The 21,575-nt window shown below is 36.9% G+C and overlaps 4 protein-coding genes across 6 annotated transcripts in view; 1 reads left to right on the top strand and 3 right to left on the bottom strand.

The window, feature by feature from the left end:
* LOC107708599 (glycosylphosphatidylinositol anchor attachment 1 protein) overlaps positions 1-2,728 on the bottom strand; it is a 15,329-nt gene extending 12,601 nt beyond the window's left edge. Inside the window, exons 1-2 of the mRNA XM_016512868.1 lie at positions 2,587-2,728; positions 2,463-2,494 (exon numbers count right to left, since the gene is read on the bottom strand). The gene's annotated coding sequence lies outside the window, so the exon portion shown is untranslated. The remainder of the gene's footprint in view (positions 1-2,462; positions 2,495-2,586) is intronic.
* LOC107708600 (G patch domain-containing protein 11-like) lies at positions 279-1,338 on the top strand. Its single transcript, XM_016512869.1, has 2 exons — positions 279-459; positions 1,061-1,338. Exons 1-2 carry the CDS (start codon positions 410-412, stop codon positions 1,323-1,325), a joined length of 315 nt encoding a protein of 104 aa, XP_016368355.1. The 5' UTR covers positions 279-409; the 3' UTR covers positions 1,326-1,338.
* A 582-nt stretch (positions 2,729-3,310) lies between the features above and the next one.
* On the bottom strand, positions 3,311-12,574 carry LOC107708601 (uncharacterized). Of its 3 annotated transcripts, none has more exons than XM_016512873.1 (17): positions 12,392-12,574; positions 11,647-12,163; positions 11,038-11,211; positions 9,509-9,929; positions 9,247-9,362; positions 9,139-9,164; positions 8,785-8,825; positions 8,623-8,661; positions 7,824-7,953; positions 7,529-7,688; positions 6,285-6,408; positions 5,825-5,859; positions 5,373-5,436; positions 5,244-5,278; positions 5,109-5,172; positions 3,647-3,726; positions 3,311-3,531 (listed from the first exon to the last, which is right to left on the bottom strand). In XM_016512873.1, the coding sequence occupies exons 1-16, from the start codon at positions 12,398-12,400 to the stop codon at positions 3,654-3,656; spliced, it is 2,028 nt and encodes a 675-aa protein (XP_016368359.1). In that variant the 5' UTR covers positions 12,401-12,574; the 3' UTR covers positions 3,311-3,531; positions 3,647-3,653. The 3 variants fall into 3 exon arrangements, with proteins under 3 accessions (XP_016368359.1, XP_016368356.1, XP_016368358.1); XM_016512870.1 differs by having other exon boundaries at positions 11,344-12,163; XM_016512872.1 differs by having other exon boundaries at positions 3,311-3,529; positions 3,643-3,726; positions 11,344-12,163.
* Positions 12,575-16,075: 3,501 nt separating this feature from the next.
* The window catches only part of LOC107708580 (disabled homolog 1-like), a 17,672-nt gene continuing 12,172 nt past the window's right edge, over positions 16,076-21,575 (bottom strand). Inside the window, exons 10-13 of the mRNA XM_016512843.1 lie at positions 19,119-19,652; positions 18,930-19,039; positions 18,721-18,824; positions 16,076-16,474 (exon numbers count right to left, since the gene is read on the bottom strand). Of these exons, the coding sequence (XP_016368329.1) occupies positions 16,462-16,474; positions 18,721-18,824; positions 18,930-19,039; positions 19,119-19,652 (761 nt within the window). The 3' untranslated portion in view covers positions 16,076-16,461. The remainder of the gene's footprint in view (positions 16,475-18,720; positions 18,825-18,929; positions 19,040-19,118; positions 19,653-21,575) is intronic.

Below are 21,575 nucleotides of genomic sequence, written 5' to 3' on the forward strand. Positions count from 1 at the left end.
TATTATTATTATTACTGCTGAATAGCAGCCTGAACTATTAATAAATATTATCGGAATACACTTATAATTGCAACAGAGTATATAATTTATTGCAAATAATTAATCTTTTAATTCAGATTTCATATTAAGAGTCCCTCTTCGTCACCTAAAGGCCTGTTTTTTTATTTGTATTTGTATTATTATTATTATTTAGTAAAAATAAAAACAATAAAACACTTATTAATATTAAAATGTTGTTGTTGTTGTTGTTGTTTCCGGAGTTCCCAGCATCAGTCTAAATAGGAACCAAACACACTTTCTGCTGCGTTCCAGTCGGACACTTTTAACAGAAGGAACGACGAAAGTGATCCAAGGAGTTTCATTTCTATTTCGATTATAATTAGTTCTCAGTCTCTGATTAATTACGCAAATGGCTGGAGAAGACGATGATTACATGTCTGACGCTTTCCTGAAGCAAATGTGAGTTTAAAACACGTCGTTTGTTGAAATAATATCCCGTCGCTGTCAGAATAAGTGCTTGTGCATTAGAGATAAACACGGACACAAACAAACATTTACATGTTTTTAAATGAGTGGATTATGTGTTTTAGGTTGCTTAGATGAATAACGGTGTGAAGTGATGCTCATCAAAACACAATGTACCATGGTTTTCATTTAAGTGTAAAATTATTGATTTTTTGAAACATAAAATTAGTGTTAATACCGTACACTAAAATTGGTGTAGGATTTACTTTGAAACAAATTTCACTCAGAAATTGCTAGTAGGTTTTACAAATAATTACAAAGAAACACAAGTGAATTGAAATGTTAAAGTAGAAAAACTGAAATAGTGTTTTCTTCAAAAATATATATTTTTTTACAATGTAACACTGTGAGTATGCTTGTCAGTTTGTATCAAGTACAGAAAACAAATACAAATGTTTCAGTTCTGACTTTAAATAACATCTATACTTCCCGATTCTTACAGCTCACATATAAACATGAATCACATTAATGGCTCCTCGCTGTGCCTTACATGCTGTTTTGTTGAATTATTTTGATGCTCTCTACTCAAAAACAGGCCAGATGTTCGGCCTGGCGTCCCGATGGTGAAGCGTGAGAAGGAAGCCTTGAAAAAGGAGGCTCTACAGAAAGAGAAGAATGCACAGAACCGGCAGAAGAGCTACAAAGAGCAGGAGCGAGAGAGTCGAGAGGCCGCACTGCAGAGCTCCATCAGCAGCCAAAATAAAGGCTTCGCGCTACTGCAGAAGATGGGATATAAAGCAGGACAAGGCCTGGGGAAACAGGGTCAGGGATTGGGACTTTTAAATGGACTTTGCTTTTGAAAATAAAAAAAAGTTTGGGGTCAGTAAGATTTTTAATGAAGTCCCTTCTGCTCATCAAGGCTGCATTTATTAGATCAGAAATACAGAAAAAGCAGTAATATTGTGAAATATTATTGCAAATTAAAATAAGGGTTTTCTATTTTAATATACTTTAAACTGTAATTTATTTCTGTGATCAAAGCTGTATTTTCAGCATCATTTCTCCAGTCTTCAGTGTCGCATGATCTTCAGAAATCATTCTAATATGCTGATTTATTATCAGTGTTGAAAACAGTTATGCTGCTTAATATTTTTTTTGGAACCTGTGATACTTTTTCAGGATTATTTAATGAATAAAAAGTTTAAAAGAACAGGATTTATTCAAAATAGAAATATTTTGTAACAATATACACGACCGTTCAAAAGTTTGAGGTCAGTATTTTTTTTCTTTCTTGCTTTTTTTTTTTTGAAAGAAATGCTTTTATTCAGCAAAGATGTGTTAAGTTGATAAAAAGTGATAATAAAGATTCCTATTTTAAATAAATGCTGTTCTTTTTAACTTTATTCTTCAAAGAATCCTGAAAAAAAAGTATCTCAGGTTCTAAAATATATATATATATATATCTCAAGCAGCAAAAACGGTTTCCAATATTGATAATAAATCAGCATATTAGAATGATTTCTGAAGATCATGTGACTCTGAAGACTGGAGTAATGATGCTGAAAATACAGCTTTGATCACAGAAATAAATTACATTTTAAAGTATATTAAAATAGAAAACCCTTATTTTAATTTGCAATAATATTTCACAATATTACTGCTTTTTCTGTATTTCTGATTAAATAAATGCAGCCTTGATGAGCAGAGGAAACTTCTTTAAAACACATTAAAAATCTTACTGATCCCAAACTATTAAACAGCAGTATATATATATATTTATTGTTTTAACATACATTAAAAAATGCTTACAATATCATAACAGAAAATTACTATTCCGTGTTAAAAAAAATCTTTTGAATGTCAAAACGAATGAAAGGAAATGCCAGCACAAACAAAAACACCTCTAATCATCTTCCACAGCGAATTATTAAAACGAAAAGACATTTTAACAATTAAAATGAGCAGAACTGTAGCATTATTAAGATGAATTACGTTACCTTAAGCATCAGTATGATTAGCTCTTCATCTCCTGCGACGAAGAAAACACATTTTAGGAGCTTAGAACCACCGCAAAATGTGTTTTGACACTCGGATAAACGTCTCGGTACACAGCGCACTTACCTCAAGACAGCAAACGTTAAAATACGGTTTCATTTGCAGCTGCAGTGCATTCATTTATTCAGAGTTCACGCTACTGTTCCGTGTTCCGGTCGGAAGTTACGCGGTGAGGACCAACTTCCGGTGACGCTAAATGGGCGGGGCTTTAAAAATAAAATCGGCAAATAAGAGTATGGAGGAAAAAATAATGCATAAAAGATGAAATGTGAATGACAAAAATCTATTCTTATAAACTTTTATTTTCATGCAATTTAGCCACAAATGTATTAATTTGCTATTCATTAAATTAGTAGCAATAAAAATTACAAGTATTTGTCCAAAAATTTATTTCTATGTTTATATACTTATTTTATGTATTTTCGCTTTTAATTATATAGATAAATTAATTATTTAAATTTAGATATCCATATCTTGGAATATACCTAATAATATTGTGCCTTTATGTGGCAGCAGCAGAGAACGACATGATAAAACTGTGTCAGTGATGTACATATAGCTCTTTTTTTTTATCATCTAAAACTAAAGCTCATTTAAGTGGAGTAAAGTGGTCAGACTCACTGCTGTATTCAGATCCATTTATTCCATTCAAGTTGTGTGTTTATTATTAAGCAAACATGTAATCAAACCACCAACTTCCAATGTTCCCACACGAAGAAAAAAGCAACTTAAAGGTGCATACGCAAAATTAAAGTTACTCTCAATGCCTTAAAAAATGACTTCAATTTTGCAATTTAATAGTTCAAATGAATAAGTGCCACACCCCCATTTCATTAAAACCCCTAAGCTGGCATCGTCTGTTATTCAACGTCAATCTACCACCGCTTAAGCATTTGTTCTCATTGTATTTGAGAATTAAGTCTGATTTGATGATTTGAAGACTAAAGGCCAGTGCTAGACAGCTAGTTTTCCAACAACACTTCTTGAAGAAATGAGGATGTCCTTGATGTACTGTGGAGAAAAAAAATAATAATTAAAATTAGAGTACATATTGCTGGTTCCAATTTGTTTCAGTGGCTGATTTACTAATGATCCTGCAAACATCAGATGACATGCTGAAACATACCACAAGCTCACAGAGAGTCGGCATAAAGAGCTGGAGGAGGCAGAAGATCAATGTCTGCAAACTGGAAGCTTTCTGCCTCTCTGTCATGAACACAGGGGTAATTAAAGATGAGACATGATCACACACGGCAGGCTTTGCGGTCACCGTTTCTTTAAATGATGCAAAACTCGATTATTTAGAGATTATTAAGTATTATAAAACGGAGAGTTCCGGTGCTTGATTCTGATTGGCTGAGCCGCGTTCGAAGCTGTTGTAAATTACTCTACAAACATACACCTTTGTTTACTTCTGTGTGTTGCTCGGCAACCACTTTGTTGGAACCACAACTGTTTCTGAGGAACTACATTGTTTGGTGGAAGAATACTGTTTGAATTGTATGAATGTTATTGTACAAGCTAAAAATATAGCGCTGTCAATCAATTCTATTTTAATTTAGATTTTTAACAAAGTTACAAGATATCACAATTAATCGAATCACAATTAATCACATATGCAGAAGACAGGTTAAACATTGAATAAACATGACAAAAAGTGACTTTTGAAAGCTAAATATATCATTTCCATATGGAGCAGGGGAATATACTGACGTGAAAGAAAATAACGAAAGAATATAAGAAATAATAGAACTGGATGTAGATGAGAACCTAGAAAAAGACCTAAAAGTGGCTTTATATCAAATACATTTTTAGAAATTGTGGATATATAGTATTTAAAATGCAAAAATCCAATAGCATTCGCATTTTCATAATTTTCTGCATAAAGGGTTAGTTCACCCAAAAATGAAAATTAGCCCATAAATTACTCACCCTCAAGTCATCCTAGGTGTATATGACTTTCTTCTTTCAGACTAATCTAGTCGGAGGTATATTAAAAATTGTCTTTGATCTTTCAAGCTGTTTCATGGCACTCAGCGGGTGACGCATGCGTAAAGCCGACCTCATACGTCATCCACCCGGAACTGCTTCGGTTTACAACAGTGAGCGCAAGCTACATTAAAGTGATTATTACGTTTTGAATATGGATATTTTTCTTACAAAAACGCATCGATTCGCTACAGAAGGCCTTTGTTCACCCCCCGGAGCCGTGTGAGACACTTTTTTTTATGGATGGGCGCTTTTTATTTAACTTGTTTTGGACTGAAGCATGCAACACCCGCTGAGTGCCATGAAACAGCTTGAAAGATCAAAAACAATTTTTAATATAACTCCGACTGGATTCGTCTGAAAGAAGAAAGTCATATACACCTAGGATGACTTGAGGGTGAGTAATTTATGGGCTAATTTTCATTTTTGGGTGAACTAACCCTTTAATCTCCCTTGTGTTGTGTCAGGTTGCACATAAAAAATATATTGGTTACTACCGAGTATTTCTTTGAATTGTCTTCAAATATTCGTGTGTACAGACAGGACATGAACACATGCTTATGCAGCCGTGTGTTTATCTGTAGCGTCAAACTACTCACTGTGTCTGCATGTCTTCAATACTCCAGTCGCTGAAAGGATGATGAGCAGAAGAGTTGCTATCAACTGAGGAGAGAGGGGAAACATGATGAACAGCCACAATACTCAACACTGAGAGAGTAAAAACACACACTTACACATCTCAGGCATAGAGGTAGCTTTGATCTGACTCCTAGAACGAGAAAAATGAGAAACAACTCTAGAGATCTGTGTAAAATTCAGATGAATAGTTCAGAACCATTTTATGAAGCAAAGTTCAGGCTCACAAATTTTCAGCTGATAGCGACAACGTGTCATCTTCATATATCCATTCTTCACTGTCATCAGTGACTGGATGAACACATAGAAAAGAAAAGAGCTAAACATACACCACATGCACATTTTCTGATAATGTATTGACATGCGTCAGGACATCTGCAGCGGCAGCCCAAAATACTGGCGCCAATGCACTTTTTTCAAATCTACAATTTCATCCAGAAAGTCAAATGAAAACATATTTTGGCATAAACACATATTTATGTCTTTGATGCATAATAAAGTGAAAAGTACAATATACTCACAAAAAAAAAAAAAGTATATTTTTAAACCTATAAGGATGCAAATATCACAACTAAGCAAAAATAAACAATTCATTTGTTGAGAAAATTGTGCATTTAAATAAAGTGCCAATACTTTTGACCGTGACTTTATAAAGAAAAAAATAAAGGAGGAAACTTACAGCTACTTGCAAACACAGGATTCTGATGAGAGGACCTGCAAATATAACACATTTTGAAATTGTCATTGTTGCAGTTAATAGTAATAATAGTTATAATAATTTCGATTTTATCATGAGATGCAATAAGTAACACTTCAGTTTTGGGAAGCAACATTGTATGGACATTGAATTCCTTTTAGTCACTATAGTGATTATCCATAATCAAGAATTAAAAACTATACACATTTATGATGTGCATATTCTAGGGTTAAGTGTCCTGTCACTAGCCAAAAAGTTATAAGCAACTGTACATAGATTTTACACTTTTCCTAAAATTATCATGCTTCAAAAATTTGTATATTATTGATATTAACCCAAGCAGCCAATCCATGGTCTAACTTGTTAGTTAATGCATATAATGCATGTTTTTCTAGGTATGAATATGTTGATTATTGTACCGTAGGTTCATTTTGTTCTTTACCTGCTGCTGACACTAAGGTCATCTCCATTGGTTTGGCCTCGGCCGGCAGCCTGTGATACCTTTTTTCCGAGCTCAAGCATCTCCTTAATGTTCAACTCCACATTCATCACAGATATGTAGCCATCTATAACACGAAAACAGAATAAAGACATTTGCCTGCCAACTAGGGGTGTGAATCGTCACTGGTTTCACGATTCGATTATCAAGTCAACGATTCGATATCACGATGCATCACGATTATATAAAATTTGTTTTGTGCATTTTTATTCAATTATATATGCACGCTAACTTTTTTTAAATAATTACAAATTAATAATAAATCAAAACAATTAAGATCTTAACCAAATAAATATAGCTTCAAAACATACAAGCAAATATAAAGGGGGAAAAAGACAATTAAAAGTGATAAACAAAAAGTACTTTCAGTATCTGAGAGTGCGTGTTAAGCATCCGAAAGTTCACAGACAATTACAGTTATGGGTTTTTCTTTATTGCCGTTTGATTATTACTGAGATCATAGACGGTGGCTGCATTCACACTAATGCACAGATCTATTTCAACATATCAGATGTGTTGTCCAGTTCTGAAAACATAACTGACTGTTTACATCAATTTCGTATCATAAATGTATTCAGAGATGCATTTAACCGCTGCCGCGATCGAGCTTCAGGACAAACAAACACAAAGCAAACGTGAAAGTCTGTCAGTAGCCTACGCGAGTTTCGTGCATCAATGAAAGCACATCTAAAATAAGACACTGAAATAACGGCGCGTGGAAGCACAGAGTCAAGCAATGCACACGTGTCTCACAGCGCATATCCAGTGCAATGAAGCCCGCAGCGATCGTCTCTAGCGCACACACGCGCCATATGCGGGAAAAAGCTCAGAGCATGTTTTTTTTTTCCCCACACTAAGCTTTGTTTATTCCAAAATGTGCACAGATCTCGGATTTAAAAATAGTGGGTGCATTTTTTAATACTCGCGTGACAAGCGCGTATGTGAATGACGTCAGTAGGCTATAATCGACGGTCTATTACTGCATCGATGCAGAGTCGTCCACGTCCGCATCACAATGCATCGATTGATTTCAACACAAGTGAAGCTGTATCAGCAACAAGAGTGATTTTAAATGAACCCATGTCAGAGATTTTCTAGGGTGAACTCGGATAAACTGGGTTGTTTCTGAACTTAATTCATCCTAAAGAGTGCTCTGCATGATTGAGACATCTTCAGGAACGTCTCACATTTGTTGTTGGCGTCTCTGGCTAGCCATTTGCCCTTGGGGCAGCTGACCGTTCGGATGATGCTGATGAGATCTCCACTTTTGACGGGCAGGTCGTACTTTCGCAGTTTGCTGTCCGCCAGCACTCTGGCATGATACATGGGCTCTTCCAGTCCAGTGATCTAATGAGAAACACATCAGGAACTACATTCACTTAAACGTACGTCACTGCATTAGATGTGTGTACTTGTGCATCTAATGTGCTGCCATTCACAGAGTGCATTAACTGTGACTTTAACGTATGTATTTGAATTCACTTTAAATCTCTTGTGCATCTCATTTCTCTTTTTATCCTTCTCTTTCTGTTCTTTCTTCTCCTTCTCCAGACGCTGCTTCTCTTTCTTCTTCTGCTCTTTATCCTCATGATGTTCAGGGCTCAGCTTCTTTCTGAAAGAAATATCACATATTTTTAGCAGGTCATCTTCTATGAGGAACGCCTTTTATCTTCCTTGCTCTGAATCTCTATTGGCAAATATCAGGATTGGCTTTTTATTTGTAATTAATCATTTAGATATGTTACAAGTTACATAAAGAAAAATGTCAAGCTAACGTTTTCACTGGCCTTACCACAAAAGAATTATCTTTTTTTCCTACACTCTAAAAAAATGCTGGGTTAAAAAGGGACAAACCCAGCTATTGGGTTGTTTTGACCCAGCAATTTGGTTGTTTTGACCCAGCAGTTGGGATGTTTTGACCCAGCAATTGGGTTGTTTTGACCCAGCAATTGGGTTGTTTTGACCCAGCAATTGGGATGTTTTGACCCAGCAATTGGGTTGTTTTGACCCAGCGGTTGGGGATGTTTTGAACCCAACCGCTGAGTCAAAACAACCCAATAGCTGGGTTTGTCCCTTTTTAACCCAGCATTTTTTAGAGTGTATAGATAGATGGATATATATTTTTCCCATTTACAAAATTGTTAAAATACATATTTTCTGGAATCTGGAACCAGCTGGAAATTATATAGCTATAAATCCATACACACTTTTGCTGGAAAATAATGGCATTCAAGGCAAGACATTGCTGAGTTCACTCAACAAAAAACAAAAATCATAATACCTATCATGTTGGCCATTTTGATCTTCAGCTGCATTAGACCTTCAAAAATGAAAAAAGTTAATAAAGCATATTCAGTATTTTTTAAACTGCGTGGACTGCACCTGAAAACAAATTTATCTTCCATTTATAGACAAGATTAGAGTGAAATAAATGCTGACAAACCATTGAGTGACATGCCAAATATTCCTCCATGTTTCTTCTTTCTGTCAAACAAATTAAGAGATCAACAGAACTAATATTAAGACTATTAGCATTGACTAATACGCATTAGAACAACAAACTTTGTCCATGATCAAAAATAGATTCCCAAAACAGGTTTCCCACTTTTCTGAACAAATTCAAGGATCATTTCATATCAAGCACCTATTAAAATCAATTGTCAGCATATATGGCGTCTTACATAACATACCAAACATAATATTGATCTGTAAATGATATAATACATTAAACATAGTAAACTAAACTATATCTGTAGCTTAATTTAATAAATGCCAATTATAAGAAATAACCACTCACCACATGGCCATTATCGGCATACGGATCTGAAAGGGAAAACACAAATCACATTTTCTATAAACCATACATTTTCTGTAAATTAAACAGTCCTGCTAGCATAATACTCACTTTTAGGAGCCCCTTTACACTTATAAGAGCTTTGAGCAAAAGAGAACCTGGGGACTGTTTCCACATCCTCATAAACATTATCAAAGCTTTCACGGAAACGCTTTTGTTGAGAAGAACTGAGGAAAAAAAGAACACATCTGATCTGTCTTGATTGCAGTATAATGAAAATCACAGAGAATACAAGCTTAAAGTCATGCATGCAACTCATAAAAACAACTCATTTCAGGAACATCCCACATAACCAGATAAATTAAACGTATACTTTTGCATTGGTTCTGATGGAAGTTGGTGTTCAGCGCTCAGGTTGAAAAAGGCGTGCGATCCATTCATTCTCAGGTCAAAGGTCACTGGTTCTGTAGCAGACGTCAAGATTCCTGCGTCCTCTAAAGACTGACACAGAGCATCTTCTGACTGCTTTGGACCAAAATGACTCGGACAATGCTGGACCAAAACAGCCTGTAAATGCAGGCCATCGTCTTCATCTGGCAGTGGTGGAGGTGGAGGCAACGAATCAAACCCTGGAAATTCAGTGGCCTCTAAATCTAGGGCCGCCAGATTTATGGCATTACTGTCTGTGGCTTCTGGTGCAGAAATGTCAAAATCTGGAAATTCGGGGGGAGGTACGCTTGCGTCCTCGAGTGATGCATTAGCAGTGGCCACAATCTCAGCCTCGGGTGCAGATTCTGGAAAGAAAGAAAAAATGTAACAAAGAACAAGACTGAAATCATTTTCTTGATATGAAATCATTCTGAATGGATCAGCTGTGTTTCAAGCTGTTTAACAGAGATCACATTCTTCAGTGTATTAATGCAGCAAGCTGATATTTTGGCAACTGTTAAAATCCTACAGTGAGCCTAATGAACTGTTTTTTTTTTTTTAGTAAGGGTGCAAATGCTGGTCTAAAGTTTGGAAAGATTTCTCTTATACTCACCATGACTACATTTATTAAATCAAATATACAGTAAAACATTAATAAATATTATTACACCTTGAAAGAACTTTCTCAAAAAATATATATTTTAAAATGTAATTTATTCCTGTGATGGCATACAGTAGCTGAATTTTCAGCATTTTCGGAATGATTTCTGAAGGATAATGTGGATATTGTAGCTCACTTATTAATAATGGTTCTAATTTTTAATGTTGGAAACAGCTTTTGCTGCTTAGAATTTTTGTGGAAACCATGATTTTTGGATGAATAGAAAGTTCAATAGAACAGCATTTATTAAAAAAAGAAATCTTTTATAACATTATAAATGTTTTATCATCACTTTTGCTGAATAAAAGTATACATTTCTTCCTTTCATTTTTTTTTTTAATTTTAAAATTTTTGTAAATTTTTTTAAAAATGTAAATTTTTTTTTTAATTACTTGCTCTAAATTTTTGAATGGTAGTGCATCATAATTTTTTTTTTTAACAAAAGATGCGTTTAACATTCTGATAATGATTTCTGAAGGATCATGTGACACTGAAGACTGGATTAATGGCCGCTGAAAAATCAGCTTTGCCATTACAGAAATAAATTCAAATTTTTTTTTTAAATGTATTCAAATAGAAAATTGTAATAATATTTCACAATATTACCGTTTTACTGTATTGTTTATCAAATGAATACAGCCTTGCTGAGAAAGGTTTTAAACCTTTTTTTTTAACCATTTCAGGGTTGCTACGGCAGAGAATTAATCTCAAAGACACAGTATTCGGTCTAGAGGTTAATTGATATATGAGCAAACATCAAGGAACAATACATCAAAAAAAGAAGAGAGGTAGGTGAATGAACTTCTACAAACCAACAGTAAGTGCTTCGCTTGGGTCACTGGTGTGAAATCCAGTCTTATATTTGCTCAGATCCACATGTGGGGGTCTTGGCGGCTTTGAGGGCGAAGGGCCTAGGGTTGCCAGATCAGGAAGAGGTTTGCATGCTTTTTCAGACTGCATGACTCCACCTTGCTCCATTACAGTGACTAAGGCACAAAAACAGGTGTAAGATATAAAGACAAATTCCTCAGGTCTTACATTAAAGTAACTTTACATTATGTATCATGCATGAAATTGCAAACCTTCATATGCATCCATGCAAAAGATTTGCAACTTACTCTTTGATGCTCCATTAATCTTCAATGGAGAAGTCTCTTGGTGACAACTTCCAGGACTTTCTGCAAGCTGCGCCTGTGCTTTACTAGAGTAGAAGCCCTTTGGTCTGCCGCACACCAACAGGTTCTTGTGGCAGAGCTTCCTCTTGGCTTTCTCTAGTGTGCTCAGGACACGCTGGTCAAAGAAATGAGTAACACTTCCAGAAGATGAGTCTGTCGGTGAATCATTAGATGAAGGTGGAGCTGAATGATCCAGCAATCCAGGATTTGACACCATAGTCTGTTGGACCTCCACAGCTTCTGTACTTGCAGTCTTTAGGGTGGACTCTTGCATCTGAACATTAAAAGCACCACTGTTTTTCACAAGCCCCAGACCGTTTTTACCAATTTCTCTGCCACACACTGAAACTCTAGTCAAGCTGAAAGGTGTAGGAATTGGTTTCATGGTGAATTTAAGAGGCGAGGTGATGCTCCTTGGAGGAGGTGCGGAAGAGTCATGCTTTGGCTCGCTTGAAAGCGGCAACACGAGGGGCGAATGCCACATTTTAAGTGACTGCCTGTTGGGCCCATCTCCAGATGTTGTGCTTGGGAACGATACAGGGCGTTTTCCTGAAGGTGTTTTCAGGTCTTCTCTCACAATGACCTGGGGTTGGCTGGCGGTCTTGGTTTCCACAGCTGAAGAAAAGCTCATGGTTATCAGACCAGGGCGGCCTACAGCAGAGGTCGGGAGGCGTTTGGGTTTCTCAGGAAGCGCAGGTCTGTACCTCACCTGGATCTCTTCCTGGAACTTTGCCCTTATGGATTTGAAATTGATGCAGGCTTCCTATAGCCAACATATAAAGAGAACAGATCTCATCAGTGCATTGACAAATATACATTTAAGCTAATAAGGGACAGTGTAGCATTGTTGAAAATCATGCATTTTAATGTCAAATAAAGTACAATAACATTAAAACAAAACACACGTATAAAACGCAGCGTCTACCAAATCTATTTGGCAAAATAAGACATGTTTGGCGTTTTTGTTGTTTATCCCAAACAATTTGTTTACCTCTTCCATGTTCGTTTAAATTCTCCCTGGCCAAGCTCGAACTGCATAGATATTACATAATATCTTCAAAACACTCGCACAGCGCGTTTAGACAGCGGAACATTGTTCTTACTGATTGATTAAACCGGGTACGAATTTGCCAATCCTCCTCTGCTGAAGGCTTGGCTCATGAATATTAATTACGTTGCGTGTGCGTCGACCGGTAGTCCTGTCTGATTGGATAAAATAGAAACGTTAAAGAGTGGGCGCCAGCAGCGGACAAATAAAATAATCTACATGATTATATAATATATATCACGAGGATTATTTTATTTGCCCGCTACTGGCGCCCACTGTTGGTTTTAACATGTTTATGCTTTATGTTGTCCAATCAGGACTACCTGGCGACGCACACGCAACCTAATTAATATTCATGAGCCAAGCTTCAACAGAGTAGGATTTTATTTAGCTTGAAAACAGTGACAGAACCACTTAGGACATTATAATCAGAAAAGTGTTTCAGATTGTATTTATTATAAATTGTATTTATAGTTAAACATCTCAGTTAAACATGTCATGTTGCCAGTGTTGGGGGTAATATATTACAAGTAACGCAAGTTACGTAATCAGATTACTTTTTCAAGTAACTAGTAAAGTAACGCATTACTTTTTAATTTACAAGAGAATATCTGAGTTACTTTTTCAAATAAGTAATGCAAGGTACTTTTTTTTTTTTTCAATTTATTGACTGACAGCTCTCCTGTCCCCATGTTGAGAGAAATCAGAAGATGTTACTGTAGTTCTAAAATAGCATATACGGCCTTATACGAAGGAATTATGTGCATTGATTTTAACCCTATTTGGAATTACACATGGATTCGTGTTGTGCTTATGATTGAAGGAAATGTTTGTATTAATTTTATGGTATTTTATCCGCGGTTTTTTTGTTTGTTTGTTTGTTTTGGGGCAATGTATGCAAAGTGAAATATGCAATTGCAATCTGGTGATAATTAGGCTACTTTAATCATCTATTTTGATTCAGTGCCTACTTGTTCATGACAAAGTTGATGAAGTTTCTTCATGTCATGTATTTGCTTGGAAGTGGAGCATTCTGGGCATAAGTGACTAAGAGTTTTCCCCCCAAAAACCCTGTCAATCATTAATAATGCTAACAAACAGTTTGTAGACTGGACCTAAGTCTCAGATCAATCTAAAATCAACTATTTCAGCTATGTGCAAATTTGTGTTTTCTATTTGTAGATTTGGAATTATTTTATCATGTTTCAGTCACCATATATCTGCCAGATTTCCTGATGAATTACTACAATCATCAATCAACAGGTAATATATACCTAATTTTAGGAGCTTTTCATATTGTGCCATGTTACCATATTTTGTCGCCCTAAAGACCTTGATTGGTTGCTTTAGGTGTGTTTCATTATGGTTGGGTTTAGTTTATTGGCTCTACAGAAGTATACAGAGTATAGATTTATTTAAACCCCACTGAAAATCTGTGCAATGACTTGAAGACTGCAGTCCACAAACGCTCACCATCAAATTGAACCGAACTTGAGCAGTTCTGCAAAGAAGAGCGAGCAAATATTGCAAAGTCTAGATGTGTAAAGTTAGTAGAGACATATCCCAACAGACTAAAGGCTGTAATTAGCTGCAAAGCAACAAAATGTGATTATTTTAAAGGGGGGTGATTCTTTTCTATACCCACTGTAATAGCACAGAAAATATCTAGCAGTTTTATGCTTCAACCACATGGGCCAAATGTTACATAGTGTATCTACAAACAGATAAAACAGAAATTAGTTTGCATACAAAACCATCAAAAGTGTAAACAGCAGAAGAAAATTACTGGACAGTCAAAATGATTTCTGTTCAAAATGATTCTGTTCTCACAAAGTGAAATAATTGCACTCCTTTTTCTCAGAAAATTATTTTTATTGAGCATGTGCTGAATAAGTGTCACCTTTCTACTCATGACTGGACATACAGTTTGTTGCCATAATTAACCTGTGCAACAGGAAAGGTGCCCTATGTTGGAGGAAAGAAAAATCCTTATGGTGAACACTCATAATGATGGCAGGTTATTCAGTATGTCCTCAAGCATATTTGTCAGAATCTGTTATGTTAGATAAGATGCTAATAATACCTTATCCTTAATAAAAAAAACTAAAATAATGACATCAAGACTGTTGTAAACATAAGTACATCTAATCAACATGACATAAATGTGAAATTATTTGCTTTATTTCAGTTGATTTGCTGTTAGTCTTCTTGATTTCTCATTGATTTCTCTCTCTCTCTAGTTGACAAAATAAGGCAAACTAAAATGTATCATCACAGTGTCTGATTAGTACAGAATAAGAAATAATAAAATGGCACTTTGTCTTTCTTAAATTATAATCACTTGAGAAAATCACTACAATACAAAAAAAAAAAGTTATATTTTTGTAAGCAAATGAACAAAGATATCCAGACAGTGACTGTCTTTGAACTGCTTTATCTACAACACTTCTTGATTGAGTGAAAGTTGTAGCCCTTGGTATGGACCACAGGATTCACAGAGGAGGCAAAAATAATGGTAGTTAAACAAACATCAACCCTGAAAAGATACATATTTATACAGTTTACAGTATTGCTTATGAACTGCACTGAGCTTGCAACACTGTAAAGCAAATATTATAACAAAAGCTCTAGAACAGAGATTTAAAATTCAACAAATACATTTTGTCATTCAAAAACATTGACAGTATCATAATACACACATTATTTGAACATTATTTAAAAACGTTCCTTTTTAAAAACTAAAATGTATCATCACAGTGTCTGATTAGTACAGAATAAGAAATAATAAAATGGCACTTTGTCTTTCTTAAATTATAATCACTTGAGAAAATCATTACAATACAAAAAAAAAGTTATATTTTTGTAAGCAAATGAACAAAGATATCCAGACAGCAACTGTCTTTGAACTGCTTTATCTACAACACTTCTTGATTGAGTGAAAGTTGTAGCCCTTGGTATGGACCACAGGATTCACAGAGGAGGCAAAAATAATGGTAGTTAAACAAACATCAACCCTGAAAAGATACATATTTATACAGTTTACAGTATTGCTTATGCTACAATACAAAAAAAAAAAGTTATATTTTTGTAAGCAAATGAACAAAGATATCCAGACAGTGACTGTCTTTGAACTGCTTTATCTACAACACTTCTTGATTGAGTGAAAGTTGTAGCCCTTGGTATGGACCACAGGATTCACAGAGGAGGCAAAAATAATGGTAGTTAAACAAACATCAACCCTGAAAAGATACATATTTATACAGTTTACAGTATTGCTTATGAACTGCACTGAGCTTGCAACACTGTAAAGCAAATATTATAACAAAAGCTCTAGAACAGAGATTTAAAATTCAACAAATACATTTTGTCATTCAAAAACATTGACAGTATCATAATACACACATTATTTGAACATTATTTAAAAACGTTCCTTTTTAAATAATCATCATATGTCATTGTATAAAATCTAAAAAAGAATGTCTGTCATCAAGTTGCTTTTCAAAAAAAAAAAAAAAAAGCCATGCAGATGGTCATTGAAAGTTTTTTTTCTTTAAGAAAAGGTTCATCACAATATCAACATTCAATACAATTCCTTCCGAGAAAAGCAAAACATGATTTTAACCAATGTTTTTGGCTTCTCCAGATGTAGAATGCAACTACACAGCTTCACAGGTAATTTTGTGCATTAGAAATGACAATAGAAATCAATCCCCAAGTCCATCGGATGTCCATCACAGTTCAACTTTGATTTAACTGATCCAATTTCTCATATTGTGACACTTTATTAATATTTTACAAAAAATATTTCTGAAGTAGTTCAGATAGTTAGTGGCTACTGGTAGACAGCCAATTTTCAAGTCCATCGCAAACTAAAGGTGCACTTAATTTATTAAAATAGATTTAACTTTCTATCAGTTATTAGTATTTGTCAAATGTCCCACAGAGCTCACACAGAGTTAAGTCCCATCTGTATCACTGTGAGTTCTGGATTTTCTCAGTGCTTTTCTGTATGTTTAGACACTCTTCCTAAGGATGAAATCATAAAAACAGCTTTAGTCAACAAAAAAATAGAGTTCAGAAATACTGCATTTTATGGACATGAGAGACAAAAGTGTGACATCTGTCATAAGCCTTTTAAAATCTGCCAGTTTTTGCCTTTTCCCCCTTTTTGCCAGCTTCAGTAAATTATTGTGCAATGAGAACTTGATTTTGTCAAAAGTTGTTAGTTTATTTATGCATAACCAAATTAATATAATGTGCTGGTTTTATGACATCACAACCCAAAATGTTTCTGAACACCTGAACTGTAGGTCTATGAGACTGAACGATGACTGTCATCACGGCCTTACCTTGAATGACGCCATTTTGCTACCTATCGTTGCTACCTATGATTGACTTTAAGGGGTTGGCTTCCTACTGCATATACATCCAGATGAACCAACCACTTCCTCTTGCCTGGAACACCTCAGCTCTGGGTGACAAGTGATGGTTCTGGCTGGAGTATACATATGCAATAGTATGTATCCAATGTGAGACATGCTGTTTCAAAGCTGGTCAACTAGCATTTTTCTCATCAAAACATCTCAATGTAGGCGTATAGCGGTGGGGGATCAAGTAAATTACTTGATTGACCGTATAGTCAGGAAGGCCATATTTGGCCTTCACCTTAGAGAAAGATTGGTAATGGCCATCAACAGCCCTGTATCAGACGTAAGAGAAACAGGAACCCATGTGTGGCAGGAGGGGTGTGGCTGAGTGGAGTCTGTAAAAGGAGATGAGTGGGGAGAAAGTGGGCCAATTGTCTGATAACTAACAGCTGTTTCCACTCTTAGTAACAGGCAGAAAGAGAGAATATAAGTTGATGGCCTGCCTGGGACAGGGAGAAAGAAGCAAGCCCAATTCCCAACAGTGTTCCGATCTGCTGAGATGCTGATTTTGTTTTGCCTTGCACAGTTTTTTTCTTTCGAGTTCAATAAAAGAATGTAGAATTTCTCTCACCACCTTCGACATCTCTATCCCACAACTTAGACCAGGTTTCCTCAAATCCGATCCTGGAGGGCCACTGCCCTGCAGAGTTTAGCTCAAACCCTGATCAAACTCATTTACCTAGGGATCCTGAAGACCTTGATGGGTTAAACCAGGGGTGCCCAAACTCGGTCCTGGAGGGCCGGTGTCCTGCAGAAGCTCTGCAGGACACCGGCCCTCCAGGACCGAGTTTGGGCACCTCTGGGTTAAACTCTGCAGGGCATTGGCCCTCCAGGGCGAGATTTGAGGAACCCTGACTTATACCTTGCTACAGTGCCATAACATGGGGGGATGAGTTCACCGCCATGGAGTCCTCACCCCTTGCTGAGATGGTTAAGACAGTACCCGGGCTCCACCAAACACAGCATCAGATCCTCTTGGACTTGAGGATGGAGCAAGAACAGCACTGCTGCCTGCTCCTAAGGGTCAGAAGGGCCGGGCTCCAGACACAGTGCTCATTGATCCTCATGGGCCACTCACCAAGATTCCAAAAGGAATGGGACAAATGGCTGGAAGCCCAATTATTTAGGGTGCGGAAGGTCCTGCAAGCCTCCAGTGGGTTTCCCCGTTTGAGCTAATCTATGGACATTGACCAAGAGAGCTGCTCAACATCCTTAGAGAGGCTTTGGAGGACAGACCGTCTAACAGCCAGAAAATAATTCTAACATGATGTGTCTGTGGGTGAGTATCAGCGACGACATAGAAACCCCAGTGTGCCTAATAAGCTGGGAGTGTGTAACCAGGGCTCTATATACCAATTCCATAACATCCTAGTCTTCAGGATTTACGACTTTCCATAGAATGGCCAGGACTATGCCTCTGCACTACACTAGATCTGTCAGGCTTTATGTGTAGCTAAATTTTTAGGTCCGACACACTAAATTATTCGTTTTTTCACACTCCTTCTGGGGATGCCGTGGGTTCTCAATCACCTGGTCTGGGCCCAGGGATGTTAGTGCCGGCATTTCACGCTCTACCACTACCACTGATGCCTGTTTCTGAAGCATACTGTATTTTGGCAAAATGCTTGCAACCAGAACTGAACTGAGGTGCAGCTTTGGGATTATTCCAGGCTTCACTGAGCATCTGTGAATAATCTTTAGCAAGAGAAACAGAGAATGAAGACTGGAGCTAGGAAACCCCAGCCTAGAAGTTAAACTCTGCAAGATAGTGGCCCTCCAGGAGCAGAACTGGAAACCCCTGATATACAATCTTGAAGAAAGAAGTGAGGAAGAGAGAAAACCAACCCAGAAGACATCTCTCTTTGGATATCCAGCTGTGAAGAGTCTGGAAGGTTTATCTGAGCATCTGGTGGTATCTCATCAGTGCTAAGAATTTGAGCACAAGCCTCCTGTAAGACATAGGGAATGGGATTATTGGTGAAAAACTAAAACAGACTTTAGCAATAGGCAAATCACAGCCGTGCTGATAAACAGTTATGACACACAACCATTACCAAAACTTCTGGCACATTGACTAAGCTGTCTTTTGCAGTCAGGAGCGATGACTCTATTGAGGAGGCAGCTGCTGGGGACATGGTTTCCTGCTCCGGACCAGAAATAGCACCTATGGAAAGAGAACGAAAAGAATGGGAATAATGCCTGTCACATGATATACCTCAATCTACGTAGTGTGTTAAACTCACAAGAATCAGTTGGGGATGGTGATATTGATGACCCTGAAGTCAATCTCAACTGTGAAAGATCAAGCTCACCACAGCAGTCCATTTCCTGTTTCCCAGAGGGCAGTGCGGCGTCATGTTTGCTTGTGCTAATGCGAACAGCTATTGCTTCCTCCTGGGGGTCCTTGTTTAGGGCGTGCTTAGATCCACTTTGCTGTACGGTAGAATCTACAAAGTGCTGAGGACTTATAATGTTTGATGAAGTCTCAGGAGGTTCACAGGAGTGGGGGCGCATGGAAGCTATGGGGACCATACCCTGAAGCACTGCAGCTGGAATCGGTTGCGCCCCCATGCCAACTGTCTGGGCTGGTACGAACGCCCATTGCTGCTGGCCCGTGGCTGGAGAGTGGAAGAGGTTAGCCTGACCCCAGATAACAGGCTGACCTCCAGGAAGCATCTGGGCCACCTGCAATGGTCCCTGAACCCCAAAAGCCATTGGAGCAGCCTGGGTAGCAAACGACTGTTGGGTCCAGTGAGCATGACCCATGGTCATATAACCTGAGAAACAAGAACAGCCTTTGAGAGTGAGTTTTATTTATAACATTCATTTAAAAAAATTACATAAAAATCTGAACTTTGATGAAATATAAACTCTCAGGCAGTTGCTAGATCTGCTTACTTTTTGTCTCTTTTAGAAGAAAACAAACACAACCCCAGGTACTTATTCAATACAGTGGCTAAATGAAAAAAAAAAAAAAGCATCAGCAGGCGTAGACATTTCCCAACAGCACAGCAGTAATGACTTTATGAACTTCTTTACTTACAAGATCGATACTATTAGAGGTAAAATTATAACCATGCAGCTGTCAGTTAAAGTATTGCATCAGACAGTGCACTATAGATTCCCTGGGGGAACAGTTCCACTCATTCTCTGCTATAGGACAGGAAGAATTGCATAAACTTGTTAAATCATCTAAACCAACAACATATATGTTAGACCCTATACCATCTAAGATACTAAAAGAGGTGCTTTCAGAAGTCACAAATCCTCTTCTGAATATCATTAATTCATGAATGTCATTAGGATATGTCCCAAAAACCTTCAAACTGGCTGTTATTAAGCCTCTCGTTAAAAAAAACACAACTTGATCCTGGAGAATTAGTTAATTACAGACCGATCTCAAATCTCCCTTTTCTCCAAAGATACTAGAAACGGCAGTATCCTCACAACTATGTTCTTTCTTAAAGAAAAATGGTATCTGTGAGGATTTCCAGTCAAGATTTAGACTGTATCATATACAGTGACTGCTCTCATCAGAGTTACAAATGGCCTGCTTTTATCATCTGATCGTGGTTGTATCTTTCTATTAGTGATACTGGATCTTAGCGCTGCATTCGCCACTATCGACCACAACATTCTTTTGAATAGACTAGAAAATTATGTTTGCATTGGCATGGTTCAAATCATGCTTATCTGACCGTCACCAATTCGTAGCAGTATTATATCGTTCACATGCAGTACGGAGTACCCCAAGGCTCAGTACTAGGACCGTTGCTTTTCACGCTTTACACGTTACCCTTGGGAGATATCATCAGGAAACATGGTGTTAGCTTTCACTGTTATGCTGATGATACAGTACTCAGCTCTATATTTCTTTGCGGCCTGACTAAACATACCAAATCACAAAACTAACAGAATGCATAGCTGATATAAAAAAACTGGATGACTTGTAATTTCCTACTGCTAATTTCTGAAAAAAAAACTAAAACAGAGGTGTTAATTATCGGACCAAAAATCTCTGCTTGTAATAATCTAGAACACTGTCTAACACTTGATTGCTGTGCTGTCAATTCTTCGTTTAGGAACCTAGGTGTGCTATTTGATAGCAATCTTTCCTTTGAAAGTCATGTTACTAGCATTTGTTTTTTTCCATCTTAAAAATATATCTAAATTACGACCTATGCTCTTAATGAAAGAGTGTTTAATTAACAGAAGTGTTAATTCATGTGTTCATAACCTCAAGGTTAGATTATTGTAATGCTTTATTTAGATAGTTGCTCTGCGCGTTTAATAAACAAACTCCAGTTGGTCCAAAATGCAGCAGCTAGAGTTCTTACTAGAACCAGGAAGTATGACCATATTAGCCCGGTTCTGTCAACACTGCACTGGTTCCCTATTAAACATAGCATACATTTTAAAATCTTGCTAATTACTTATAATGCCTTGAATGGTTTAGCTCCACAGTTCTTGAGTGAGCTCTTATTGCATTACAGTCCTTCACGTCCGCTGCGATCTCAAAACTCTGGCCATTTGATAATACCTAGAATATCAAAATCAACTGCGGGCAGCAGATCCTTTTCCTATTTAACGCCAAAACTCTGGAACAATCTACCTAGTATTGTTCAGGAGGCAGACACACTCTGTTAGTTTAAACCTAGATTAAAGACCCATCTCTTTAACCTGGCATACACATAACACAC

The sequence above is a fragment of the Sinocyclocheilus rhinocerous genome, unplaced genomic scaffold (assembly GCF_001515625.1).
Source record: "Sinocyclocheilus rhinocerous isolate Xijiao unplaced genomic scaffold, SAMN03320098_v1.1 scaffold25, whole genome shotgun sequence".
NCBI lineage: Eukaryota > Metazoa > Chordata > Actinopteri > Cypriniformes > Cyprinidae > Sinocyclocheilus > Sinocyclocheilus rhinocerous.

Coding starts and splice junctions, on each gene's coding strand:
- LOC107708600 (XM_016512869.1), top strand. CDS start 410: ATGGCTGGAGAAGACGATGATTACATGTCTGACGCTTTCCTGAAGCAA. Junction 460..1,060: donor GACGCTTTCCTGAAGCAAAT/GTGAGTTTAAAA, acceptor ACTCAAAAACAG/GCCAGATGTTCGGCCTGGCG.
- LOC107708601 (XM_016512870.1), bottom strand. Junction 9,930..11,037: donor AAGCGAAGCACTTACTGTTG/GTTTGTAGAAGT, acceptor CTTTCTTTCCAG/AATCTGCACCCGAGGCTGAG. Junction 5,860..6,284: donor GACCTTAGTGTCAGCAGCAG/GTAAAGAACAAA, acceptor TTATATTTGCAG/GTCCTCTCATCAGAATCCTG.